Raw genomic sequence first — 23845 nt, forward strand, 5'->3', positions numbered from 1 at the left:
CATTGAGACGTCCGTTTGCTCGCAGACCGCGCGCGCCTTTGGCGGGCGAGGCGGTTCCGCTGAGTGGGCGTGGCTTCCCATGGCGTGCGCGTGCGCGCTGTGGCGGAGTCTGCGGTGCCGGAAGCGCTGTCGTTACTCTTGCGCTGGGAGCCGTGGCGTGGAGCTTCCGCCATGGAGGGCCCCGGGCCTGGGCTCGCCGCGCGGCCGCTCACCGAGGATGAAATGGCGGAGGTGAAGAAGGAAGTGAGTGAGGCCGGGCGGGGAGCGGGACACTGGTAGACCCGGGGGGGGGGGGTTGGGACGGTCCTCGCCTCCTGCCGGCCGGATGGAGTGTCACGCGCAGCCCGTATCGCTGCGGGGCCGGAAAATCCCCCCCAGACCCTGGGGCGGGGCTAGGCGCGCGCCATCAGCCACTCCGGGGGCGGCCCGGGGCCGTTGTCTCGGTTTGCAGGTGTCTGGCGGAGACCCCAGGAAGTGCCGCTCCCGGCCCGCGGGGCCCATTGAGCAGCCCGGTAAATGACACACCCCGTGTCCTCGCGGGGGCGCCGCTGACCGCGAGCTGGGTTGTCCCCTCCCCCTCCCTTTGCCTGGTCACAGGACACACGCGGGGGTCGTGAAAGAAATAGTGTTGTTCCTTTAGGCAGGATGTCCGCGTGTCGCTCTGTTCTCAGTTAACATTGACACTGTGGAAAGGATGAGAGGCCAAGCAGGCTGGGGCTGTTTGTGGTGGAAAAATAACAAAACTCCCTGGTTTTGAACAGTGAGGCGGAAATTATTTTTTAATTGTATAGCTTGGAGCCAAATGCAGGCCTATTTGTGTTTTGTTTGTTAACTGTTCTCCTGATCATCCAATACCGGAAAGTGGAATTGACTTCAGAAACCCAGATCTTATGTTATTTTGACCCAGGGCTGTGTGAGTGGGACAGTCCTCCAGGGCGCAAAGCTGAAGGGGTGGAAAAATGAGGGCAGAAGTGGTGCATGGGGTGGGTACACAGGATCGTGTTCCTGTTCTCCTGATTTTTTTTGTTGTGTGACCCCCAAACCTCTGACAGGCTGGGTGGCTCACTGATTTGAGTCAGGGGGTGGAAGTGGTGCCCCATCCCTGAGCCCCACCATGCAGGGCTGGCCCAAACCACTTGGTGTCACCGTTCATCCCCCCACCATTGTTCTGCCCCAGGGGTGTGTGGGGCACACTCCACAGTTTGAAAACCTCTGTGGGGTGGTCACATGCCCCCTCCCCAAACCTTTAAATTGTGTCCTCCCCACACTATCAACAAACATGTAAGTGCTGCCTCTGAATGGGGTGAGAAAATGATGAGGGGGGAATGGTAAGGCGTGTAAATATGTTTGCTTGCCCTGGGTGCTAAAACGCCTAGTTATGAGGTCACAGCTGAGCCATAAGTGACTCTAAGGCATAAAAAAATTAGTGGAAAAGACTCACAAGGGATTAACAAAATATCAATATTCTAAGCTTTATTTTTGGTTCCTTTGGTGCCTAACTACATTGGCTGTACAAAAACTATCAGCTTCTAGCAGGCAATATTATTTATTTACTCCTTATTCTCCAGCACTGTGGATGTTTCATTAATATCCTTATAGAATCAGGTGTTCTCAAATGGGGGGTTGGGACCCGTTGGGGTTGCAAGGCTATTACATGGGGGGTTGCAAGCTGTCAGCCTCCACCGAAAACCCCTCTTTGCTTCCAGCGTTTATAATATATAAAAATGTGTTTTTTAATGGGGGGGGTCGCACTCAGAGGCTTGCTATGTGAAAGGGGTCACCAGCACAGAAGTTTGAGAACCACTGTTATAGATGGTTGGTGTCTCCATTCCAGCAGCATGGTGAAGGTCCAAGGGCATGGGGGAAACCACTGCTTAATCTCTTTCAGGATTCCAGTCACTTCACAGATGCCATCTCTAAAACAGGAAGAAAGAAGCAAGCTCAAAAATAAATGAAGAGAAATAAATGTTACAGGAGTCACAGTTAAGAGCTTGGTTACATTAGTGCAGGAGGGAGAAAATAATTTGTGTGCCAGTCCTGCAAACACATAGGCACATGCATAAAGTTAAGCGTGTGAGTGGGTCTGCAGCATCAGAGCCCTAGATGGTTGAAGATATGCTGGTGTATAATAGATGAGAGGATCCAGATCATTTATTTTGTTGTGAACATTTAAATCAATGTTACAGGGTACGGAGATGTTGAGAAAAGTGGAATGGAGATATCCAGCCTATCAAGATTAAGATAATTTGACCATGAACTTTAAAAGCAAGAGGAGGAATTTTGTGTGAGTGTCAGAAAATTATTTGTTTAGGATGAGGCCTAAGATAAGATCTGATAGTTTTCCAGGATGAAAAAATACACTTCCGTACTATGTAATCTAATTCTAGGCTAGACTGCAAAAACAGCCACTGGACTGAGTTGCTTCCTGAAGTACTGAAGTTATTGATTCATTAATGATTTTTGGCAAAACCTGATGTAACTTGTGATTGGGGTCTTGTCCATGAATTTATTTCTGTTTTCATACACACCTGTTTTGCATGTTGGTGTTACTGCTCCTTGCTGAAATTTGTTTTACTGAATCTCTGAGAGTTACTGGATTAATTTTCTTCAGTAGTTGTTTATCTCACTTCCATCATTGGATGCTTTATGTTCATTTCAGTGAAGCATGTCTGTTTGACTTTGGGTTTGGTTTCTTAAATAGTTGTCTTCGCTGCTTATGTAATTTACCTGAAGTGCTTTGTCAGAATTTGTGGCACATGGTTTTTCATGTTCTTTGCTTGCTGTTAAAGAACCACAAGAGGGAATAATACTGTGTTAGTTAACATCTAAAATTCTAAAACCCCCTTCATCTTCAATAAATATATTTTGATTTGAACGTAATACCTAGTCTTTCAAATTTACTTGTTATTGTGACAACTATGCTTATTTAACAACTTCGTTTTTGCAAAAAGGAAAACTGCACCTATGCCACTTTAGTCTTGTCAGTCTTCAGAAACTAAGCAGAGTTGGACCAGGTCAGTGCTTGGATCAGAGACCTGTAGAGAAACATAGGGGCTGCATGGAGTAATATGAGTCAGTAAAATACATCATTCTCTGAGTCGGTAGTGAACCAGTGTCTCAGTTTGATGATGGAGTTGAGGAGGTGCTCTTTTAGATGATTTGTAAAATGGAGGTGTACACTGCTTGTGATAACTAGAATTGCCTAGAAGTAAGACTGTTAATTTTGGCCCCTTGGCCAAATGCCAGTTTACCTACATTTTCCCCTGTAGTTTTTGTTACGTTCTTCTTATGTTCTTAACTGTTAAACATTTGCTGCATGTCACACTGGTGATAGTTGCATTTGAATGAAAATTGAATTAGTATGATTTAGTTATTAAAGTTTTTGGTTTTAAAATCCATCTAGATGAATCAGTATAACAAATCTGTTTAACAAATAAGAAGCATCTGGCACTGGCCACTGTTAGAAGACAGTGGTCTAGCTGGACCGCTGGTCTTAGTGAGTATGGCCATTCCTATGTTATGTTCATAATATAGAATCATTATTGATATTCTCTCATGCATTTTTTAATACTAGAGAAAACAGATTGTGTTTGGGAAGAAGTTAATTTTTGAGACAAACTGTTAAAATGAAGTTACGGTTGAGATTACTTAATAATTCAGGGTAAAATACATCACAGGGATATTGAAATTATCCTAAAAGTATGTTAAACCAGGAAATTCAGAGTTAAAATTAAACTGAAAAGAAATCTAAATGTTAAGGTATGAAAATGTATAATTAGGGCACCCAAACAATTTTAACTCTGTTCTGTAGAGAAACCATCCAGAAAACATGTTTATGGTCTTAGTATTTGATATCTCAAATTACACTAATTTTTTTTGAAAGACAAGATTTTCTTTCTCTCTCATTCAAAATGGCCATTGCTTCTCACTGTTCTTTAGACAGCTCCATTAAAAATGTCACTCTTTTTACTGCAGCTACAGGAGCAAACAAGATGTTAGGATACATAAGGAAAAGGATGGACAATAATCAGGGCCGGTTCTACAGTTTTCGCCGCCCCAAGCAACAAGCTGAATTGCTGCTCCGGGCGGCGAGGGCAGTCCGTGTGCCTTTAGGGCAGCAAGCGCGTTTCCGCTGCGGCGGCAATTCGGTGGCAGCTTCTATGTTTAGCTAAAGCCACCCCGGACAGCTAAACATAGAAGCCGCTGCCGAATTGCCCTCACCGCGGAAACGCGCCTGCCGCCGTAAATGCACACGGACTGCCCCTACCGCCCGGGGCGGCAATGTGGCGCGCTGCTTGGGGGCAAAACAACAGGGACTGCCGCCCCTTGCAGAATGCCGCCCCAAGCACCAGCTTGAAATGCTGGTGCCTGGAGCCAGCCCTGACAATTATATAAAGGCATTATGTTTTCAATATTAATCAGTGATGATGCCTCACATGGAATAGTGTGTGCAGTCCTGGTTACCCCATCCCAAAGAGGATATTACAAAACAGGATGGGGTTTAGAGAAGAACATTGAGACTGATCAAAGGCCTGGAAAAACTTATTTGAAGAGAAATTGAAAAGATTGGAATGGTTTATTTTAGAAGGGAGATGAATAAGAGGGGACATGATAAAAGTACACATAATTTATGGTAAATTGGGAGCTTCTGTTCTTCTCATCTCAAAACATAAGAACAAGGAAACATTTGATTAAATAAAAGCTGAATAATTCAAAATCAATAAGAGGAAACAGCATAAAAAAGTATGTGTGATTAAGCTGTGGAACTTTTTGCCACAGGAAGTCATGGAGACCAGGAACTTTTCAAGTCTGAAAAAGAACAGCAATGAACCACTCCATGCAAGACATTGTTGTCAGTCCTAAAGTTTCCTCTTATTCTAAACCAGGGGTAGGCAACCTATGGCACAGGTGCCGAAGGCGGCATGCAAACTGATTTTCAGTGGCACTCACACTACGCAGGTCCTGGCCACCAGTCTGCAGGGCTCTGCATGTTAATTTTAAATGAAACTTCTTAAACATTTTAAAAACCTTATTTATTTTACATACAAGAATAGTTTTAATTATGTATTATAGACATATAGAAAGAGACTTTCTAAAAAGGTTAAAATGTATTACTGGCATGCGAAACCTTAAATTAGAGTGAATAAATGAAGACTTGGCACACCACTTCTGAAACGTTGCCGACCCCTGTTCTAAACCGTCAGCACAGCTAGCATACCTCATAAGGCACAATTAATTTTACCTCAAAAGAGAAATTGTAGTGTGACAGATATAGCTATTTCCTGCAGTATCCTTGGATGACTTTATTGTATTAAGGGAGATATGACTATGTGAGACTTGGGAGTTCAAAAGACTATACTGAAAATGTGCCAGACACTTTGGACTTTTGGATCAACAAGTGTTAAGTGGATTTCCTGGAGAATCTCTAGGGAGAGATTAATGCAAATTACCCAGCTCTGGTTATGGTATGCCCTGAGAAGAGTGTTGTCTGCTGCTTATCTGTTACAGAAGGCCAAGATCAAAGGCCTGACCTATATAAAGCGACAGCTGACCTGCCCAGTTTGGGTTCAGATTCTGGGTCTAACCACAGGGAAAACCCAATTGTGGGTTTTGAAAAGACTAAAACCTAGCGGAGCCCTACCTTGCAGTTGGAGTGGTGGGGTGGGAAACAGGGTGACTGATGGTAAGCTTTTTAGCATGGGGGTGTAAGTTATTTTATTGTTTTAGTATGTTTTCTCTCTGATGTTTTTACCTTAAAAATAAATGTTTGCTTGGAAGGACTGTGTCGTAATTTATAACCATGGGCAATACACTGGACATAGCCATCAGAAAGAACGCACAGTGCTGGCAATGATCTTTTTAGGCAGTCTGGCTTGCGGGAATATCACAGTGTAAAGCACAGAGTTGTGCAGCCTTAAGATCCTCTGCCAGGAAAGAGTGAGACACAGGTTTCCACCCAAGAGAAGTGACATCTGGGAAATGTCTAAAGTGGGTGCCCTTGGTGGACTGTGGAAGGGGAATACAGATGCAGTTGCCCTGAAACTGTGACATCTAGCATTTCCCTTTCACTCCCAAGCCTTAGAATTATCTAGAACAATTGAGTAAATTTTCCAGCATATGCATTCAACATTACTACGAAGGTTTACATGATATTGTTCCTTCCCATTGTATACAAATCTCATTGGCTATATGTTGCCAGAATACAATTTTTTTAGTAGCATTGGTGTTATGTTGTTGTGTTGTCCCTAGCTGCAGGCATCTGCCAATAAGCTGAAAGCAAATGAAATAAGATACTTTTCTGAATATTTATTTAAAAAATGATTTTCCTGTGGTCTCTTGTGCAGTGCTATTCTTAGTTGCTCTTTTTCCTGTACTTTCTTCCCTTTCAGATACTAAACTGATGGGGGCCATATAAGCATCTAGATGAAGGTAGATAATATCTTGGAGTACTTGTACACTTATTTTAATTAATCATGGCCCTTCTTTCTGATCTTGTACTGAATTATTATGTACCTTTCAATGAATTCTTTCAGCTGCATGGTTCCTTTTCTTACCTAGTTAACATGAGAACAACTTCGACACCTGATTCTACCCGATTCCTTTATTATGCCCCAGGGAAGCTGATGAGAGAGGCTAATACTTTGCTGACAGCAAGGCTACAAGTTTTTTAGAAGGTCCTCCCCCCATGCCTGTTAATTAAGAGTTCTCATAGTGTTTTTAGCATCAGAATAAAATGTTGGCAGCCTTGTTTTCAGCAGGCTGTCCTAAACTAGGCCATTCACTTGTCTAGCCACTGAGAACCTGAGGCTCAATTTTTTTTTTTAAAAGTCTCTCAAACCGGACCCAGTTCATGTGCTGTTAACCAGAATATTGCTGCCAGCACCACTATCCATGGAAACTGATTTCCTTTTAGAAGAAAGTCTCTAACTTTTAGCAAATATCTTTTGTTCCCTTCTGTCTCTTCAAATCCCTCTCCTACTCTAAATTTCACTCATGGTCTAATGCAGTGGTTCTCAACCTTTTTTTTTTCCACGGACCACTTGAAAACTGCTGAGGGTCTCAGTGGACCACTTAATGATCTTCCCAAATATTGTTTGTACCGTTAGCTAACTATTGTAAAGCACTTTGGATAAAAGCGCTATATAAAAAAAAGGTAATTAACATTTTTTGTTCTACAAATAAAGGCGCACAACTCATATTTTAATATCTGTAGTCTTACCTTTCTAAAGCAATGGATGTGCCCTCTCTCCCCCGCTGCAGCAGCCCCTGAGCTGGAGCTGGGACAGAGCAGGGAGTCTCTCTCTGCTGTGGCAGTCCCCGAGCTGGGACTGGGAAGGAGTGGGGTCTCTCCCCGGCAGCTGCAACCTTGGAGCTAGGGAAAGTCGCCTCTTTCTGTGCCCCCCTCAGCCCTGCACATCCCAAATTCGCCTCACTCCCTCTTCTTACCCAACTGTCCCCCCCACCTCTTTCCTTCCCCTCCCCCAGCCACCACCTCATCTTATATGTTCATCTTCTCTAGGGTCCAGGGACCTGATTAGGTGAGCCACGCCTGCGTGACTCCACCAATTAGGTGGGCGGCCCTTCATTTTTTTGTGTGCGGCCGCCCAGGCTTGCACATTAGAAGAAAATATCCATGGACCACCTGAATGGAGCTCGTGGACCACTGATGGTCTGTGGACCACAGTGTGAGAACCTCTTGTCTAGTGTACCTTAGTTTCTCCCAGCTCTTTCCCAGGGCATTTTCACTCTACTCCTGCAAGCACAGCTGAGAAGGTGCTCAGTGGAAGAGTAAAAGCCCAGTACAGCTTAGTGAATTTGTCCTTGCTTTTGAAGGATGAATGGTGGTTGGTATAAAAAACAATACTGAAATAAGAAACTGAGATACCTGTCAGAAATGAGACTGGTAGTTGAGGGAATGGAGGATTGGAAAACTCTCCAAATTAAAATGTTTTCATTTTTAGTTTCCCCAAACAATATATGTTTAAATACATCCATGAATTTTCCATGAAAGGGGGCTTATTTGTATATATCCATTATGTGTGTGTGGTGTAATTATACATATGAAATGTGAGTTCTTTTGGTTCAGAACAGATTCATTTTTTTAAAAGCACATTCTATATCAGGCATCATTTTATACCTACAGAGAAATTAGTAGTATGTAAAGCGAGATAGTAAATGTAAAATCTTCTCTGAAAATATTTTGTTTGGCAGTCTGCTCAACATCTGACAGCAATGCAGTTTATCTGTACAGTAGGAAGGGTTATATTCTAAAAAGTGGCTTTGTAAAATGGCTTTGTGGAGGTTTCATACTTACTGCCTAACCTCTGGGTTAAACTTGTACAGTTTGCAGGTAAAATTTTCTTTTTGTAACTGCCATATCCACAAACTCACTAGACAAACAATCAAACTGGGTTATTTCCATCTCATGTATCATCATAGTTAGGTTCTGCAAGCCAGTCTGTGCAAATTGCATTGTCTTATTATATTTTGTCCCCATATAAACACCATTAGCTATAGGTGTCTTTACCTGGGTGTTGCTTATGATAGGGTTCCACAGGTGTCATAGTAGATGTAAATTGGTTTGTATAATTCTTAATCGCATGCATTAATTCCAGTTATAAAAGAACCTAGCATGACTGTTAAGAGCCCTGTGTGAGTTGTGGGGGGTTACAGTTTGCAAGTTTAAAAAAAAAATCTGACTGAAACACTGCCACTGATTTCCATGTTAAATTTGTTTAGTCACTTTTTAGAGTAAACCTGTGCCTCAGGCTCCTCTGCACTCACTTGGTACTACTTTATATGACAGCATTCTTGTTTTTTGAGACAGCAGGATTCTTGCACATCTACAGTTCTTCTCAGTGTAAATTCCATTAAATTACTTATTATTTTCTAACACATTGATAACTTATTATTAAAACCACTTTTTCTTTATTCAAGCAATAGCCTGCTTGTTGTCATTATTGGTAAAATTTTCTTATCTCAGTCTTGATGACTGACTGACAAAGTTAAACACAGCATTTGTTAAAGAACAAATGCTTTAAAATTATCAGTGTATCTACTGATGCACTCTATTTTGTATATCCTGGTAATTAGCACCCTACCAAATTCATGGCCATGAAAAATGCATGATGGACTGTGAAATCTGGTGTCCCTCCATGAAATCTGGTCTTTTGTGTGCTTTTACCCTGTACTATACAGATTTCACAGGGGAGACGAGTGTTTCTCAAACTGGGGGTGTTGACCCAAAAGGGAGATGCAGGGGGGTCACACAAGCTTATTTTAGGGGGTCACAGTATTGCAACCTTTCTGCGCTGCCTTCAGAGCTGGGTGGCCAAAGAACAACAGCTGTTGGCTAGGTGTCCAGCTCTGAAGGCAGCACACCACCAGCAGCAGTGCAGAATTAAGGATGGCAATACCATACCATGCCATCCTTACTTCTGTGCTGCTGCTGCTGCTGGCGGCGACGCTGCCCTCCAGCTGCACAGCTTTGAAGGCAGCACCATTGCCAGCAGCTGCTGAAGTAAGGGTAGCAATACCGCAACCTCCCCTACAATAATCTTGCGACACCCCCCCACCTAAATTCCCTGTAAGCTGCACAGCTGTGCAGTAGCTTATTTAGCACTGTACATCACACATCACCTCCATATTGGTGCATGTAACAAAATTCATTTGGCACATGGGTGGGAAAATTAGAGGGAACACTGCCTATAATGCTTTTTTGGGTCAGGATCCCTCAATAATAACACCATGAAATTTCAGATTTAAATAGCTGAAATGATGAAATTTAAAATTTTTAAAATACTATGACCATGAAATTGACCAAAATGGACTGTGAATTTGGTAGGGTTCTATATTTAATTCTATCCCAGACACTATCTCATTTAACTATACTCTCTGCTGTATTTTAGCAACAGTAAGCTTTGTATAAAGCTGCGATCAATTGCCACATGCAAGCATTCTGTGGTCTGTTATGCTTTCTCAGGGTGGATTTGATTTAAACCAAATTGATTTAAATAATGATTTAATCACTAGTCAGGAAGAGTCGATTTAATAATGGATTTCTACATAAAAGTGCATTCTTGTTGGTTGGTATAACCTTAATACATATTCTTCACAACTCAGATAGATGTAGGTTTCATTTTTAGAAGATACGCACTATACATTTTTTAAGTGACTTATTTTGAAAACTTTTCAGATTAGTTTTACAGCTATATCAGAAAATGAATGAATGGTTGGCTGGTTATTTCATTTACCAAAGGTAATGGAAGCAGATGTTTATGAAGTTATTGGGAGATGAACTGTCTCCAATTCAACAGCTTAATCATTAATATTTGGGGGATTTTCTTACCGTGCTGTATTAGGAGGAGAACATCACCAGACAGACAGGGAGATCCGGTGGTGGGCCGGGATGGTTTGTTTACCTGCAGCGTCTGCAGGTTCAGCTGATCGCAGCTCCCACTGGCCGCGGCGCGGTCCCCCATTCCAGGCCAATGGGGGCTGTCGGAAGTGGCGGCCAGAACATCTCTCGGCCCACGCCCAACCTGCAGATGCTGCAGGTAAACAAACCGCCCCGGCCTGCCAGCGGATTTCCCTGACAGATCGCTTGCCAAAGATTGCCAATCCCTGGAGTAGACTGCACACCAGCGTTGAAGAGAGGGTTAATCATCATACCCCACAACCAGCACGAGTTCTCAGTTTTGAATGAATTAGTCTAAAGGAAGAAAATATTCTTTCTACACCAGCAGAAGAAGCTACTGCTGTTAAAAGTGAGATTATCATTCAACAGTCTCTGAATCCAAGAGCTTAAGTGACTTCTACCAGTTCACTAGTGGGACTTTCTTTAAAACATCATCAGCAAACACATTTCTTGAATGGTTCACCCTGAGCTATGAAGTTTATTATAGTTGGCATTATGGAGGGATGATTGCTGGGTGTCCATGTCATATCCAGGTCCTCTTCTCAGCAGTTAAGGTTTGACCCTGGTACCGAGTATTGAGAATATTTGCAAGAAAACGAGCTGGAGATAGTGCTTGTCCCATTCATTTTTTTAATGCTTGTAATTTAACTCTGTCATTGCAAATTCCTCTTCTTAAAATCTCGCTCTGTTCCTTCCAAATTTCAACAGTGTCAGCAATAAAACAGCTATTTCCCTGCATTTTGTTCAAGGCTATAGAAATAGGCTTCAGGGTACTCAGCATGTGTTCAACATTTCTTATGCCCAATGTTGAGAACTTTGGCTGTGACAGTGCCATCTATTTTTTCATGATTTTCTTCACAAACTGTCATCAGATTAGGCCAGTTCTTGATTCAGGGCTTAAAACAATCCACTACTAATTTCCATTGCACATCTTTTGGGAAAGTTAGCTTCGTTTCTCCCACTTTTTTCAGAGCAGCTGCTGCAAAGTGGTTGTTACGGAAGTATTTGAGATTTCAACATTAGCCTTTATTTCTGGAACACTGAAGTCTTTGGCTTGGAGGTGCATCAAATGAGCACTGTAACCGTATGTTATTAGCTTGGGATTCTCTTCTAAATAATGTCTTCTCATCTTAAATACATTTGTAGCATTGTCTGTAACCAAGCTGCGTACTGGACATTTGAATTTTTTTTCAGTTTGTTATTGCTTTTACTGCTACTTCTTGTAAGTATTCTCCTGTGTGTGTGCATTTCTTGATGATGTATCAGTTGTTTCTGTAAGGAAGACATTGCCTTCTTGTGTTGTCATACAAGTACATACAACAGGATCATTGTAGACATTGCTCCACCCATCAAGAATTAGGTTAACAATTTTACCTTCTAGACCTTTTGCACACTGCTCAATTTCTCTTTCATAGATTTTATCCAGCAATTTGCCTGCGACATCTGCTCTATTGGGTAGTCTATCCTGGTCTTAATGACTGAACCACGTTAATGAGTTGTGGGTTCTCAATCATATGGAAAGGACAGTTTGTTGCATAAACAGACTGGGCAATTTTTTCATCAATTACCTCTTTTTGTAATCTGCTGGTTCTTATCACACACTTATCTCTGGTGGTTTCTAGATGATGGAGATTTTTTTTCTTTTTTGCTCCATACATGATGTGACTGAAACACTCCCATTGGCAGATAACTCTGAAACTACAGAAAATGATGGCAATCTTGAAGATGGATAGTCTTCAGAATCCTGTATGTTGAGGATGGATTCTCCTAAACAAAAAAATGTATTTATTTAATTATTATTATTACCATACTGTTCATTTAGTATTACTCATTGCATTCAGTGATACTCAGTACTACTTTAAAGGTGAAATTGTAAAAGGAAGATCTGCCTATTTCAGCTATTTATTTTTTATCACAACTGCATCCAAAATGATAGTACCATAGAGTAACAACTATATTTTTTGCTCAGACATGAAAATTCAAGAATAGTCCAGAAGGAAGACAGGCAGTCCTTAAGAAAGAAGTATGAAATAAAGAAGTTTACCAACCTGAAGATCCTTCGTGTACAGACATGTTCCTTCTCAGGAGGAAGCTGTGTTGAAGATGATGAAAGGAACACTTCTCATGATGATTCATTTGGGCAACCAGGCCTTGCGTTTCTTTGTTGCACTGTTTGCATTTTGCACACTTGCCTCTTACCCACAGGTAGAGGAACTTCATTAAAATATTCCCAAAGTGGGTCTCTTTACAGCCTGCTGCCATTATAGGTTTTCCCTTCTAGTGAGAGAATGATATGGTAGATCTCAAATCAGTGAAGGCTACACTCAGACCTCAAGACTTGTGGAATATGCTGCTCAAACAGTTTCACTTTTGTTTCTACTGCCTGTCCCTCCCTTCTCACATTTATCTCCAGGCTACTACTCCTTGTCTAAATCTGTTCTGCTCCCAACAATCTTCTATTCATTGAACTTTTTGAAAACTTTGCACTTTTAGAGAGAGGTAAGGGATTGACCCTGTGTACACAAATTTGCAGAGGGACAATAGGGTTGTGAGGTCTGTTATTTCTCATCTCTATATATTTATTTATTTGTTTGAAAACATTTTTGCTATTAACAAGCATGTTCTCTCTGGAGACACAAATCCAGTTTGAGAACTGCAAAACTAAGCATCTCTGATGGTATCTTCTAGACTGTGAGCTGCGTCCCATTGGGTGGATAGAAAGATTAACCTAAATAATCTATACAGAAGCCCTTGGAACCTGATAAAATTGGGTCCCTGATCCATGAACTATTTGAACTCATTAACAAAACTTTTCTTAAACATTACATCAGAGGGGGGCAAACTATGGCCTGGGGGCCACATCTGGCCCTTGAGCTCCAGCCAGGAAGCCGGGTCCAGGGCTTGTCCCCACTCTGTGCATGCCAGGGCTCCAAGCAGCTCCTGGAAGCAGCAACACGTCTCCTCTCTGCCTCCTGTGCATAGGAGCAGCCAAGGGGCTCCATACGTTGCCCCGCATATCCCATTGGCCAGCAACCATGGCCAGTAGGAGCCACAGGGGAGCGCCTGTGGACGGGGCAGCGCAGAGTCGCCTGGCCGTGCCTCCATATAGGAGTCATGGGGAGGACATGCTGCTGCTTCCGGGAGCTGCTTGAGGTAAGCACCGCCTGGAACCTGCACTCTGACCCCCTCCTGCCCCAACCCTGATCCCCCTCCTGCCCTCTGAACCCCTCAATCCCCACCTGGAGCACCCTCCTGCACCCCCAACCCCTCATCCCCAGCTGCACCCCCAGCTGAAGCCTTCATCCCCTCCCACAACCCAACCCAATTTTGTGAGCATTCATGGCCCGCTATACAATTTCCATACCTAGATGTGGCCCCCAGGTCAAAAAGTTTGCCCACCTCTGCATTACATGAATATATTTTCTCATACTATAGAATTAGAATTTATAATCTCTATAATGAGATATCTTTGCGCTATAATATATCTTAATTAAAACTATCTTTAGATAGGGTTTTTCTTCAAAAAGCATTTTATCAAAAAAATGCAATTTAAATTAAAAAATTCTGACTTTTATTTTTTTTAAATCATTGATTTTTATCCACCCTGCTTTTTTCTTACATATTTCTTTGAAGCTTTGCAAGTGGTAGCAACAATAGGCGATCTAGAGTAGACAAAGCACAGGTGGCTACCAGCTTTTAATATTGCCATATCTGAGCAAACTGAGACCAACAGTAGCTGGCCTGTACTAGATCAGTGTGTGTCAACATTTCCAGACTACTGTATGCTTTTCATGAGTCTGATTTGTCTCGCATACACCCAAGTTACACCTAACTTAAACGACTTGCTTACAAAATCTGACATAAAAATACAGAAGTACTAAAACAGTGCTTACTTTCTGATTTTTACCATATAATTATAACAAACCATTTGGAATATAAATATTGTACTTGTATTTCAGTAGGTAGTATACAGAGCTGTATAAACAAGTCATTGTCTGCATGAAATTTTAGTTTGTACTGATTTCGCTAGTGCTCTATATGTAGCCTGTTCTAAAACCAGGCAAATATTTAGATGAGTTCATGTGCCCCCCTGGAAGGCTTCTGCGTATCCCCAGAGGTACCTGTATCCCTGGTTGAGAACCACTGTACTAGATCTCCCACTAATGGTCATGCGATGATGTGAAATTAAAAAAAGTTATCTATCATCAGTTCTGGTCATTGGCCAGTTATGTCACATTAGGAACTGTACTCCCGATTTGGCTCCAATGCATTCATCCACCTGATGAACCAAGGGTATATCTAAACTAAGATAAAAGGTGAGTTTTTAGAAAGAGTTAGCTACTCAAGTGAAAGTCCAAGGTTCAATTTGATCAGTGAACCAGTGTACATAAGGGAAGTTTTATTTGGGAGTTTTAAAATGTGTTAGGTAAGGTGTTTTTTAAAATGCTTTTTATTCTAGTCTAGATATACCCTAAAAGAGCAGCTTTCTGCCTCTCCTTTAGAGGGAGCTAGTACCTACTTGACTAGGTCTGATACATACACAACCCAATAGAGGACAGTGGTGTGTATATATGCATACATTAAATACAATAATTATTTTATAGTATCTTTTGTATAGAAGACCTGGACCCACTTTAGTTTTCATACCAGATGGGGCTATATTTCATTACTGTCTGAAGTTTTCCTTGCGTGTCAGTTTAATGTTTAGGGTAAAGAATATATAAATAAGGTTTTATTAGACTTGTATATCATGAATTTTTCCTTTTCCTTTTGAAAAGTGCTTCAAATAGTAAGATAACATACCCTCTAGTTTGTCACCTTTAGTCTACTTGCCAGAGATACAGTACATCTTGGAACTGTCTCTGTAATGTCATAGCTGTGCAGGCCACTTTATGGGTATGAAATACAAGATCCCTGCCTCAAAGAAATTAGTCTAGTAAAAATTAACACAAGGAAAGATGGAAAAATAATTTTTGGTGAGTGCATCAACATACTAATGCGTTAAGCAACAATAGCTGGCTACTAAACATGTGAGCGCTAAGTTTACTCAAATTGATAAATCACCCTGTGTTGCTTTTTCTCTAAATTTTAAGTAAATCAAATAGTTGCTCAGCCACTCATATTAAGGCATTGGGCAAATGTTTAAATGCTCAGTACATACCCACTGTTTCTGTTCATTCAGTACACAGGTTAGACAGCATACAGGAAACAGAGTGAGACATAATTGTCTTATGCATGGGTCATGCATCAGTCTGCAACTGTAACAGGGTAAATCTGGAGTAAGTTATTACAACAGTGAAATTACCCTATCACCAGTATAACTGAGTAGAACTGGGTCCTCTGTGCACAGGATGGATGATGTAGTGGTGATGCAAACCTTTGTCATATGTGGAGAGCTGTCCAACCTGCACACTAACTGAGGCACAAATTGTGTGAAAATAGCATAAGGAATGTGCATGAGAGCAAAGTTAAGATGGCACACAACCTTAACATTGGCATTTCTTGATTTCTTTTAAAATGCACCACTTGTTCTTCTATCATATTTTGTGTGTGTGTGTGTAAAATTGAGATTATCTGTATTCTCCCTTTCCTTCCCTTCCATTTTTTCTTTGACTAAAACAGGATGTTGAACTGAATCTCTTAATAGCAATTCTCTCTCTAGCAACATGCATCACTTCATCAGAAGCAGCCATTTCCTGTTGAAATGATGAATCACTGACATTATAATGTTGTTGCTAGAAGTTAACAATATTTAGCAATTTTTCCAGCAGTTCATGGACTAATATTTAGTATGTAGTGTTTAAACACTCTAATATCTGTCTTAATCAGGCATAAGTTAATAAATCCAAAGGCTGACCATCCTTAATTTTGGCTATAGTGCACAGTTAAACCACAACTATATGAACACATTACTACTTAATATTTAAAATATATTTATATTTAATTTCCTCTGGGCCTTATTTAATGGAAGACTGTTTACCTGAGAGGGAGATTTCACTGGGTGTTACTTTTTAAAAAAAGTTATAAATACATTATACAGACACATGGAGAATGGATCTCTGGCTGTTGGATAACATTGCAGTGGGGTTTCTAATTCTGAAATGTAGGTTTATAATCCAGTACTGATATCATCTGAATTTGAATGTTTTCCAATATATCCTCCTAGCCACATTGAAAATCAGCTAATGACACTAATGTTTTGTCTTTTTTTAGGCTTTAGAAAGGATGCGTCCCTATTTGTGTGACAAAATTATCGCAGAGAGACACTTTGATTACCTGCGATCGAAGAAAATACTCACTAGAGAGGATGCTGAAGAAATATCTTGTCGACCCTCAAGTAGGAAGAAAACTGGGAAGTTACTGGACTACTTAGCAGAAAATCCAAAGGGACTCGATACTTTGATTGAATCTATTAGAAGAGAAAGAACACAGAACTTCCTGTTAGAAAGGATAACTGATGTGGTGTTGAAAGTCAAAAATGAAAAACTTGAAGCTCTCAAAGGTGAGATGTTTAAATTGTTAAACGGCAAAGTAGATGTTTTTTTCTCAGAGGACTCTGTAAAAGTGCGTAAACCAAAAAACGTATCTGTCTTAGCTTCAGAATTCCTTTGCAGGGCAAACAAACAACATTAGACTTGGATTTAAGCCTCTAGGGACAAGTACCCATGTCTTGCTATGTCTTTTTACCATGATAAGTACAGTGATGCTTAATCAGTCACAAAAAATAATGATCATGATTTATGATGTACACAAAGTATTTTTGCATCTTGATCTAAATCTGTCAAGCTTTGCTTTCCATGAGATTATATTGCAGAATTTGAGCTTGGTGATCAGCTTTCCTGATGGGTTCTCTCTTGGAACACTATTTTTTAAAACTTACTATGCGCCTTAACGTAAAATGAGCCTGTATTGGGAAACTAAACCATCGCTTTGTGTGTCAACTTTAAACAAAGCTATAAACCTCAAAATCTTATGTATATGTGCTGCTGCCTCAGCCTAGCATGCATGGACAAGGATTTTTTATGTTGACACACAAGAAATTGAATCATAACTTGATGTCACAGAGTGTATTCAAAGTTGAAATTACATTGTAATTCATAGCTCTAAAAATATCCAGCAATTGGTCCTAAGAAATAAGTTGAAGATAAGATGAAACCTAGAAGAAAGTAAATCTTAACGGATTCTTCTTTCCAAGGTTTACATCTTCCTGTTTTGCCTGACTTTGCTTACAAAAATAAGGCCCTGTTCCCAGTGAATTAGATCCATAGAACTGCTAGCTGAATAATAAGTTGAAATACTTCTCTTCACCCAAAAAATGTCCTTTGTTTTTGAATGCGGGGTAAAGAGAATTTTTGGCCTGTGTTCTCCTGCTAGACTGACTTGAAACTGAAGCCTTACTTATCTCAAAGACAGCGTATCCTTTTCAAGAGGTACTCTGTCTTTACTGATCTAGAAAAATACAGTCAAGTTGATTGTGACAGATACTCATTGGTCTCCTACGAGGAACTCTGTGTAAATCATACAGGCCAAAATTTTCAATCCGGAATGCCTAGACTAAGGCTTCTAAATCCATATTTAGGCACCTAAATATAAGCAGCTTAGTTCTCACAAAGCCTTGGCACCTGCAGCTCCTAATGACTGCACCGAAACTTGTGATTCTCAGCATTTGTGAAAATCTGGCCACTTTAATGTAAGAAGTTATATGGATTTAAGAGCCTAATGTTAGCCTTCAATTTTGAAGTGCCTTAACGAATTATAAAACTCTCAAAATTACTTCCTTTGGTTAAAGTAGTAATAAAAGGAAAGAGAAGGTGGAAGGGGTTCAGTTTCTGCAGTTTTTGTGCTGTAAAAAAAAATTCTGCTTGCCATTTTCATAAATTTCAGGACATGAGTAGGGCGGGGACAGGATTCCTGAGAAGAAAGAGGTGGGGATAGGGATATTGGAGAAGATAGATGGGAACAGAATGGGGAAGACGAAAAGGACAATTAGTTTTTTGTGAAAGATTAACTAATTTGACTTTAATTCACACTGGAATGGTGTGATGTCAGGTGAGACTGAAGTTGACAGGAGAGGAGGTCTACAAGACAAGTGATTCACTTTGATAAAATTTAAGTACCTATGCTCTAATTTGATGGCTTTTAGAACATTTTAATAAATGTCATTGAAGTAATTTGAGGGAGAAGCTGCCTAGATACATAGCAAATTGTAATAACATCCAAACCTGGTTTTGTTTAGGTCTGAGCTGCAGCAGCTGTATAACTTCAGTGTATGGAGGAACAAATAATCTTTCTAGGTCATATTCTGATGAATCCAATTACTATGAAAAAGTAAAAGAATCTACCCATAAGCAACCAGAAGAACAGTTTAGTACAGCTGCTTTTGTGTCTGCTTCATCTCTTCGTTCAATGAATTTACCAATTGTGGAGATGGGAAGCACAGAAAATGCAGTCTTCTCCACCACGCTTCCAGGACCTGGGGATCCTGGAGCACCCCCTCTTCCACCAGAACTGCAGTCTGAACAACAGGAAGCCAGTGCCAGTTCAAGTGACAATCGTTTTCTGCCTTTAAGATCTCGTTCTCTTCTACCACAATGACTTCAATGACTCTTTTTCCTGTCTCTTTACTTAAAGGAGGGGGTGTTGTGAGACTTTTATATATCTTTGCAGGCAGCATACAGAATGTTTCCAAACTGTTAAATCGCAAATAGGGGGAAATAGCCTATATGAGTTGCCCCCCCCCCCCCAAAAAAAAAAAGTTTAAAGAGGTAATCAGTTGATTCTGTATCTTACAGTTTCTTTAGTTTCTAGAAGTCTTTGATTCCACTAGTGCTGTAACTTGTTTGGGGGTTTTTTTAGGATTTCATGTTAATGTTGTCATTACTTAAATTTTTCCAGTTAATGGAACAAATATTTATTCTCCAACATTAGCAGATTTTGATATTTTTAGCAAGTAGAGGAGAAATGGCTATTACAAAAGAGAACACTTTTAAAAGGACTTTCTCAGAACTTGTATATTTGTACTAGTTCTAAAAGTTTGCCAAACTAATCTTTTACATGGCATAGGGTAAACTCTTCCCTCAAATTTATGCACACACCAGAAATTGGCTCTTTGTAGCCATGCATTTTTTTTAAATGCTTATTGTCAAATAATTCTCAATATGCTAATTTTCTGAACCTTGTGCTCTATTTTCCTCCAAACATGAAAGGCAGATACTACACTGAATCAAGTTCATATATGATAAATGCATTTTTACATACGTTTTTTAAAAATAATATAGAAATCATTGGTTTGAGATGCATTTGTTTTAATTTAAATTTATATTAATAGTGGAAAGGAATGTCAGCTGTTCAAATCCCAGTAAGGGAGTTGCTCAGTAGCTTATTTATAAAATGCCTTTATTTAAGTAAGGGCATGCTTCTGTAAGGAGCAAAAGGTGCAGTATTTAATGGGGGACCTTGCAGGAAGATGTCTTTAACTGAAGTACTCAAGGAAATATTGCACTGCAGATACTTAATTTTTACACCCTACAGTAACACGTTTACATTGCAAGTGATTTAAAATCTAAACCAAGTTTTAACTGTTTTAACATGGGAAAAGTTCTCATCTTCTGACATAGTACAATATGTTTGATCCTTTCATACTTTCCTTCTCATTCTAATCCTCACTTTGTAAGACTGAATTTTAGAAGATTAAGTGTAGAAGTGCAAAATGACAAATTTAAAAACCGTATTACTCAGGATTATGTACAGGTGTCTTTACACAGAGTATTTTTCTAAAGTTACATTTTCTGTTTATCAAAAGGTAGACTGGATTTTATTTAAAATGTATAATTCTGACACTGACTGCTAAAGTAAGATAAGTATTCTAGTCTGTCAAACCCAGATTCCATTTCTAATGCTAATTCTCCTGCAGAGGCTATATGCTCAGCCTCTGGACTTCAGAGGAGAGCTGCCTCACATTGTTCATGGGTGATGACAGCCAAAAGGAGGCTGGTCTCATTTGGGGACTGAGAAAAATATCCTATAGCTATTTGTTCATGTCTGACTAGTCCATGGATGTTAACTCAGTTCAAATAAACTGTCAAGTTTAATTAGACTATCATGTAGAAACAACTTTAGTATAAGAATGAGGTAGCTTACATATGACAAAAATATGGGCTGCTTTTATTAATATATGACACACCAATCACCATGTTTTCAGGTATCCATCCATCTAAAGCACACTGAGCCTGATTTTCAAAAAAAGCAGATTACCCACAAATTCTATTGACTACAGCTTGGAGTTGTGGGTCTCGGCACTCTTAAAAATCAAGCTAAGTGTCTTTAACACCCCTATATTTTGAACATTCCCAACAATTTTTTATGAACTCTGCAGGTATTATCTATTGTAACTTATTTTGCTATCCTGCTGGAAGTGATTATAGAAATTAGGCTAATTTACTCTATCTGGATCTGAGCCCAAGAATTGCTGAGAGCCTTGCAGTCAATGCATCCAATTTCGCCTTCCACTCAAACTAATGCTAAAACTTATTTAGGAGCAAGAGCAGGCCCACTGAGAAGTGAATGGTTCAGCAGTTTATATGATGTACTTAATCTCTCATGGGATAGAGTTCTGTGGTTACAGGAGATCCCCCAAAATTGGGTGAATGCGGGAGGAGGGGTTGATCCTGTGCAAACCAAAAATATACAATGTACATGGGTTCATAATGTGAATGTTAGAGATTTGCAAGGTAATTACCCAAATGTCTGGATGTTTACCACAAACTCTGTGTGCAGTAATTGCTCCATTGTATTAACCTGAGATCTTTAATGAATGTGTGTAATCTTACCAAATGCTTGAAACCTATGCATTATTTTAAACAAAGACTTAATATCACAAACTGTGTTGAATTTTTTTTTTTTTTTTTTTTTTGCATGATTGCTTGCTTCTCTCCTCCACACCCTCCCCATTACCTTTCTTTGTGGCTTCTGTTACCTTAAAACAAAACATCTCTGGTCTGCTCAAACCGGCTATCGATTACTGCAATATGCTAATTTAGAACAATTCCATGGCATTGAATTCTGTAGCACTGTTGAGGAAGGTGTGTGCTTGTTGAAGAGTACTCCCTTAACTTGTCCACTTCACAACTCTTGATTCTTTTGAGTGCCCATCCTCACTTGAGGCTTGAGCATTCCATGGAACTCTTCCTAGGTTGGAGAGACTCCAATGTGTAATTTCTAACCTAACCTCCAATAGCATGATCTTTAAAAAAATAAATGAACACTGATCATCTGTTCATTGGCAGAATGATAAAAACTATCTTCCCTCATCTGCTGAGTTTGGGGAGAGGGGGTGGGTGGGTACAAGGACTAAAATCAGGCTTCATTCTGCTTCAACTTTACTGACTGATCTATAGAAGGTGCTTTGTTGAGCCAGACCCTGTTTCAACACTAGTTGGCTAAGGTAGAATTATACTCACCTGGGGAAGAACACATCTTTAAAATGATTGAGCGAGCATGACTGGAAAAGGTAGAAGGCTGGAGAGCTTCTGACCCAAGTTTGTGGGGTCTAAACTAGGGAACGTTATTTTTAAAACAATTACCTAACATGATTTTGATATACCCCATAATATTAGGGTAGACACAGTTTTACTATCTCTGCAGTGGAGTTAGCTGGTTACATAACCTAGGTGTTTAATCTCTCTCAACTAATGTGATAGTAATTGTTAAACTGGGTGTTTTTAAATTGTTAGCTAGGTAGAATTAAAAAAAGGAGGTACTGGCCTTATCTACATGACTTTTTAAACCAGGTATTAGAACATTTTTGAAAAGCTCAGTGTGGAGAAAGAGCTGTATATTTTAACAGAGGCTAAGTGGTTGGGTTAAAGCTTAAGTAACTACATAGGTGACCGGTTTAGCATGTTTTAAACATAAAGGTTTGTCTATCCTAGACTTTTCAAAGGCATTAGACTGTTAACACTCTTTTTATTCTCCTCTAGATAAGGTCTGTATTTTTTTAAAGGAAATATTTCTCAGTATTACCTCCATTTGTATACCTATGTAGGATCAAATAATTGTAAAATACAAACTCTAATAAGTATCAGAGGGGTAATCGTGTTATTCTGGATCTGTAAAAGCAGCAGAGAGTCCTGTAGCACCTTATAGACTAACAGATGTTTTGGAGCATGAGCTTTCATGGGTGAATACCCACTTTGTTGGTATGCATCCGACAAAGTGGGTATTCACCCACGAAAGCTAATGCTCCAATACATCTGTTAGTCTATAAGGTGCTACAGGACTCTTTGCTGCCTTAACAAACTCTAATAAGTTTGCCATTGTACAATGTAGCCTACTAGTGGAATATAAACAAGATCTCAGCTGAGGCAAACAAAATAGAGTGGTTCTTAGTTTTTCCATCAAATATCGGAGTACTCCAACTCCAAATTGAAAATAAAGGGTTTGAGCTTTTTGTACTACTAACTGTTATGGAATAACCTATCAAAAGCACACACCTAGTAGTTCTCAAACGGGGGGTTGGGACCCCATTTTTAATGGGGTCGCATGGGCTGGTTTAGACTTGCTGGGTCCCAGGGCTGAAGCCCAAGCTCTTCCACCCTCAGTGGTGGGGCTCAGGTTACAGCCCTCCCCTCCCCACTTCTGAGCAGCATGGGACTTCAGCTTTGTGCCCCTCCAGGTTTCTGTCTCCCCTCCTGGGGTTGTCTAGTAATTTTTGTTGTCAGATGGGGGCTCAGGGTGCAGTGAAGTTTAAGAATGCCTGCACTAGCCCTTATCAGTTGGTTATTGGCCTATTGTACATGCTGAAGGATGAGAGTTGTGATTTTTTCAAAGCAGTCAATCAAGGCTGTCCCTACTCTTACTTGTGTATGTTCTCATCCATGTAAATATCCACTACGCTTCTTTAACGAGTCTTACAGTTTAATGATGAGTGGCATAAAAAGCATAGTTCCTTTGAGCAATTTTAAATCTGTTTTCTAATGGTTTATTTGAATGTCCTCTGCCCTGCTTTGTTATTATGATGAGGAAAGCGATGGGGCAGGGCCCTTGTACCCGACCGGCAGCATCTTGTATGGTCCGCTCAGATCCCCCGTGATCTAGGGTGACCAGACAGCAAGTGTGAAAAAATCAGGACGGAGGTGGAGGGGAATAGGAGCCTAAATAAGAAAAAAAAATCGGGACATCTGTTCAGCCTATCCCCATCTGATCTCTAAATAGTAACAGTCCTTCCCCGGCCTAAGCTCTCCCCGCCGCTCTACTCACTGGGGCTGCCCATCTCTGGCCTCTTCAATGCCTGCTCCGGGCTGGGGGAGAGCACGTCCGGGGTGCCCGCCCCCCCCCGCGGGCTGTCGGACGCCTGTGTGCGAGGGAGCCGCAGCTCAAGGGACAGCGGGGCAGCTCCCCGCGCAAGGGCGGCGCTCCTGGCTGCCTGGC

At 40.6% G+C, this 23845-nt stretch overlaps 1 protein-coding gene and 1 long non-coding RNA gene across 3 annotated transcripts; one reads left to right on the plus strand and one right to left on the minus strand.

Moving 5' to 3' along the window:
* Positions 1–7: 7 nt before the first annotated feature.
* BCL10 (BCL10 immune signaling adaptor) lies at positions 8–19158 on the plus strand. 2 transcript variants are annotated; one of them, XM_030571479.1, is made up of 4 exons: positions 143–243; positions 6390–6429; positions 16631–16919; positions 18654–19158. In XM_030571479.1, exons 2-4 carry the CDS (start codon positions 6424–6426, stop codon positions 19010–19012), a joined length of 654 nt encoding a protein of 217 aa, XP_030427339.1. In that variant the 5' UTR covers positions 143–243; positions 6390–6423; the 3' UTR covers positions 19013–19158. The 2 variants fall into 2 exon arrangements, with proteins under 2 accessions (XP_030427338.1, XP_030427339.1); XM_030571478.1 differs by lacking the exon at positions 6390–6429 and having other exon boundaries at positions 8–243.
* On the minus strand, positions 519–23828 carry LOC115655735. Its single transcript, XR_004001488.1, has 4 exons — positions 23675–23828; positions 16717–16826; positions 2529–2780; positions 519–1916 (listed from the first exon to the last, which is right to left on the minus strand). It is a non-coding gene; the product is annotated as an uncharacterized LOC115655735 (long non-coding RNA).
* Positions 23829–23845: the final 17 nt, after the last annotated feature.

The sequence above is a fragment of the Gopherus evgoodei genome, chromosome 8 (genome assembly GCF_007399415.2).
Source record: "Gopherus evgoodei ecotype Sinaloan lineage chromosome 8, rGopEvg1_v1.p, whole genome shotgun sequence".
Taxonomy (NCBI): domain Eukaryota; kingdom Metazoa; phylum Chordata; order Testudines; family Testudinidae; genus Gopherus; species Gopherus evgoodei.

Bases quoted from the DNA above. Each gene is read 5' to 3' on its own strand.
- BCL10 (XM_030571478.1), top strand. From the start codon at position 172: ATGGAGGGCCCCGGGCCTGGGCTCGCCGCGCGGCCGCTCACCGAGGAT. The intron at 244-16,630 runs GTGAGTGAGGCC...GTCTTTTTTTAG, and splicing joins TGGCGGAGGTGAAGAAGGAA to GCTTTAGAAAGGATGCGTCC. The intron at 16,920-18,653 runs GTGAGATGTTTA...GGTTTTGTTTAG, and splicing joins AAAACTTGAAGCTCTCAAAG to GTCTGAGCTGCAGCAGCTGT.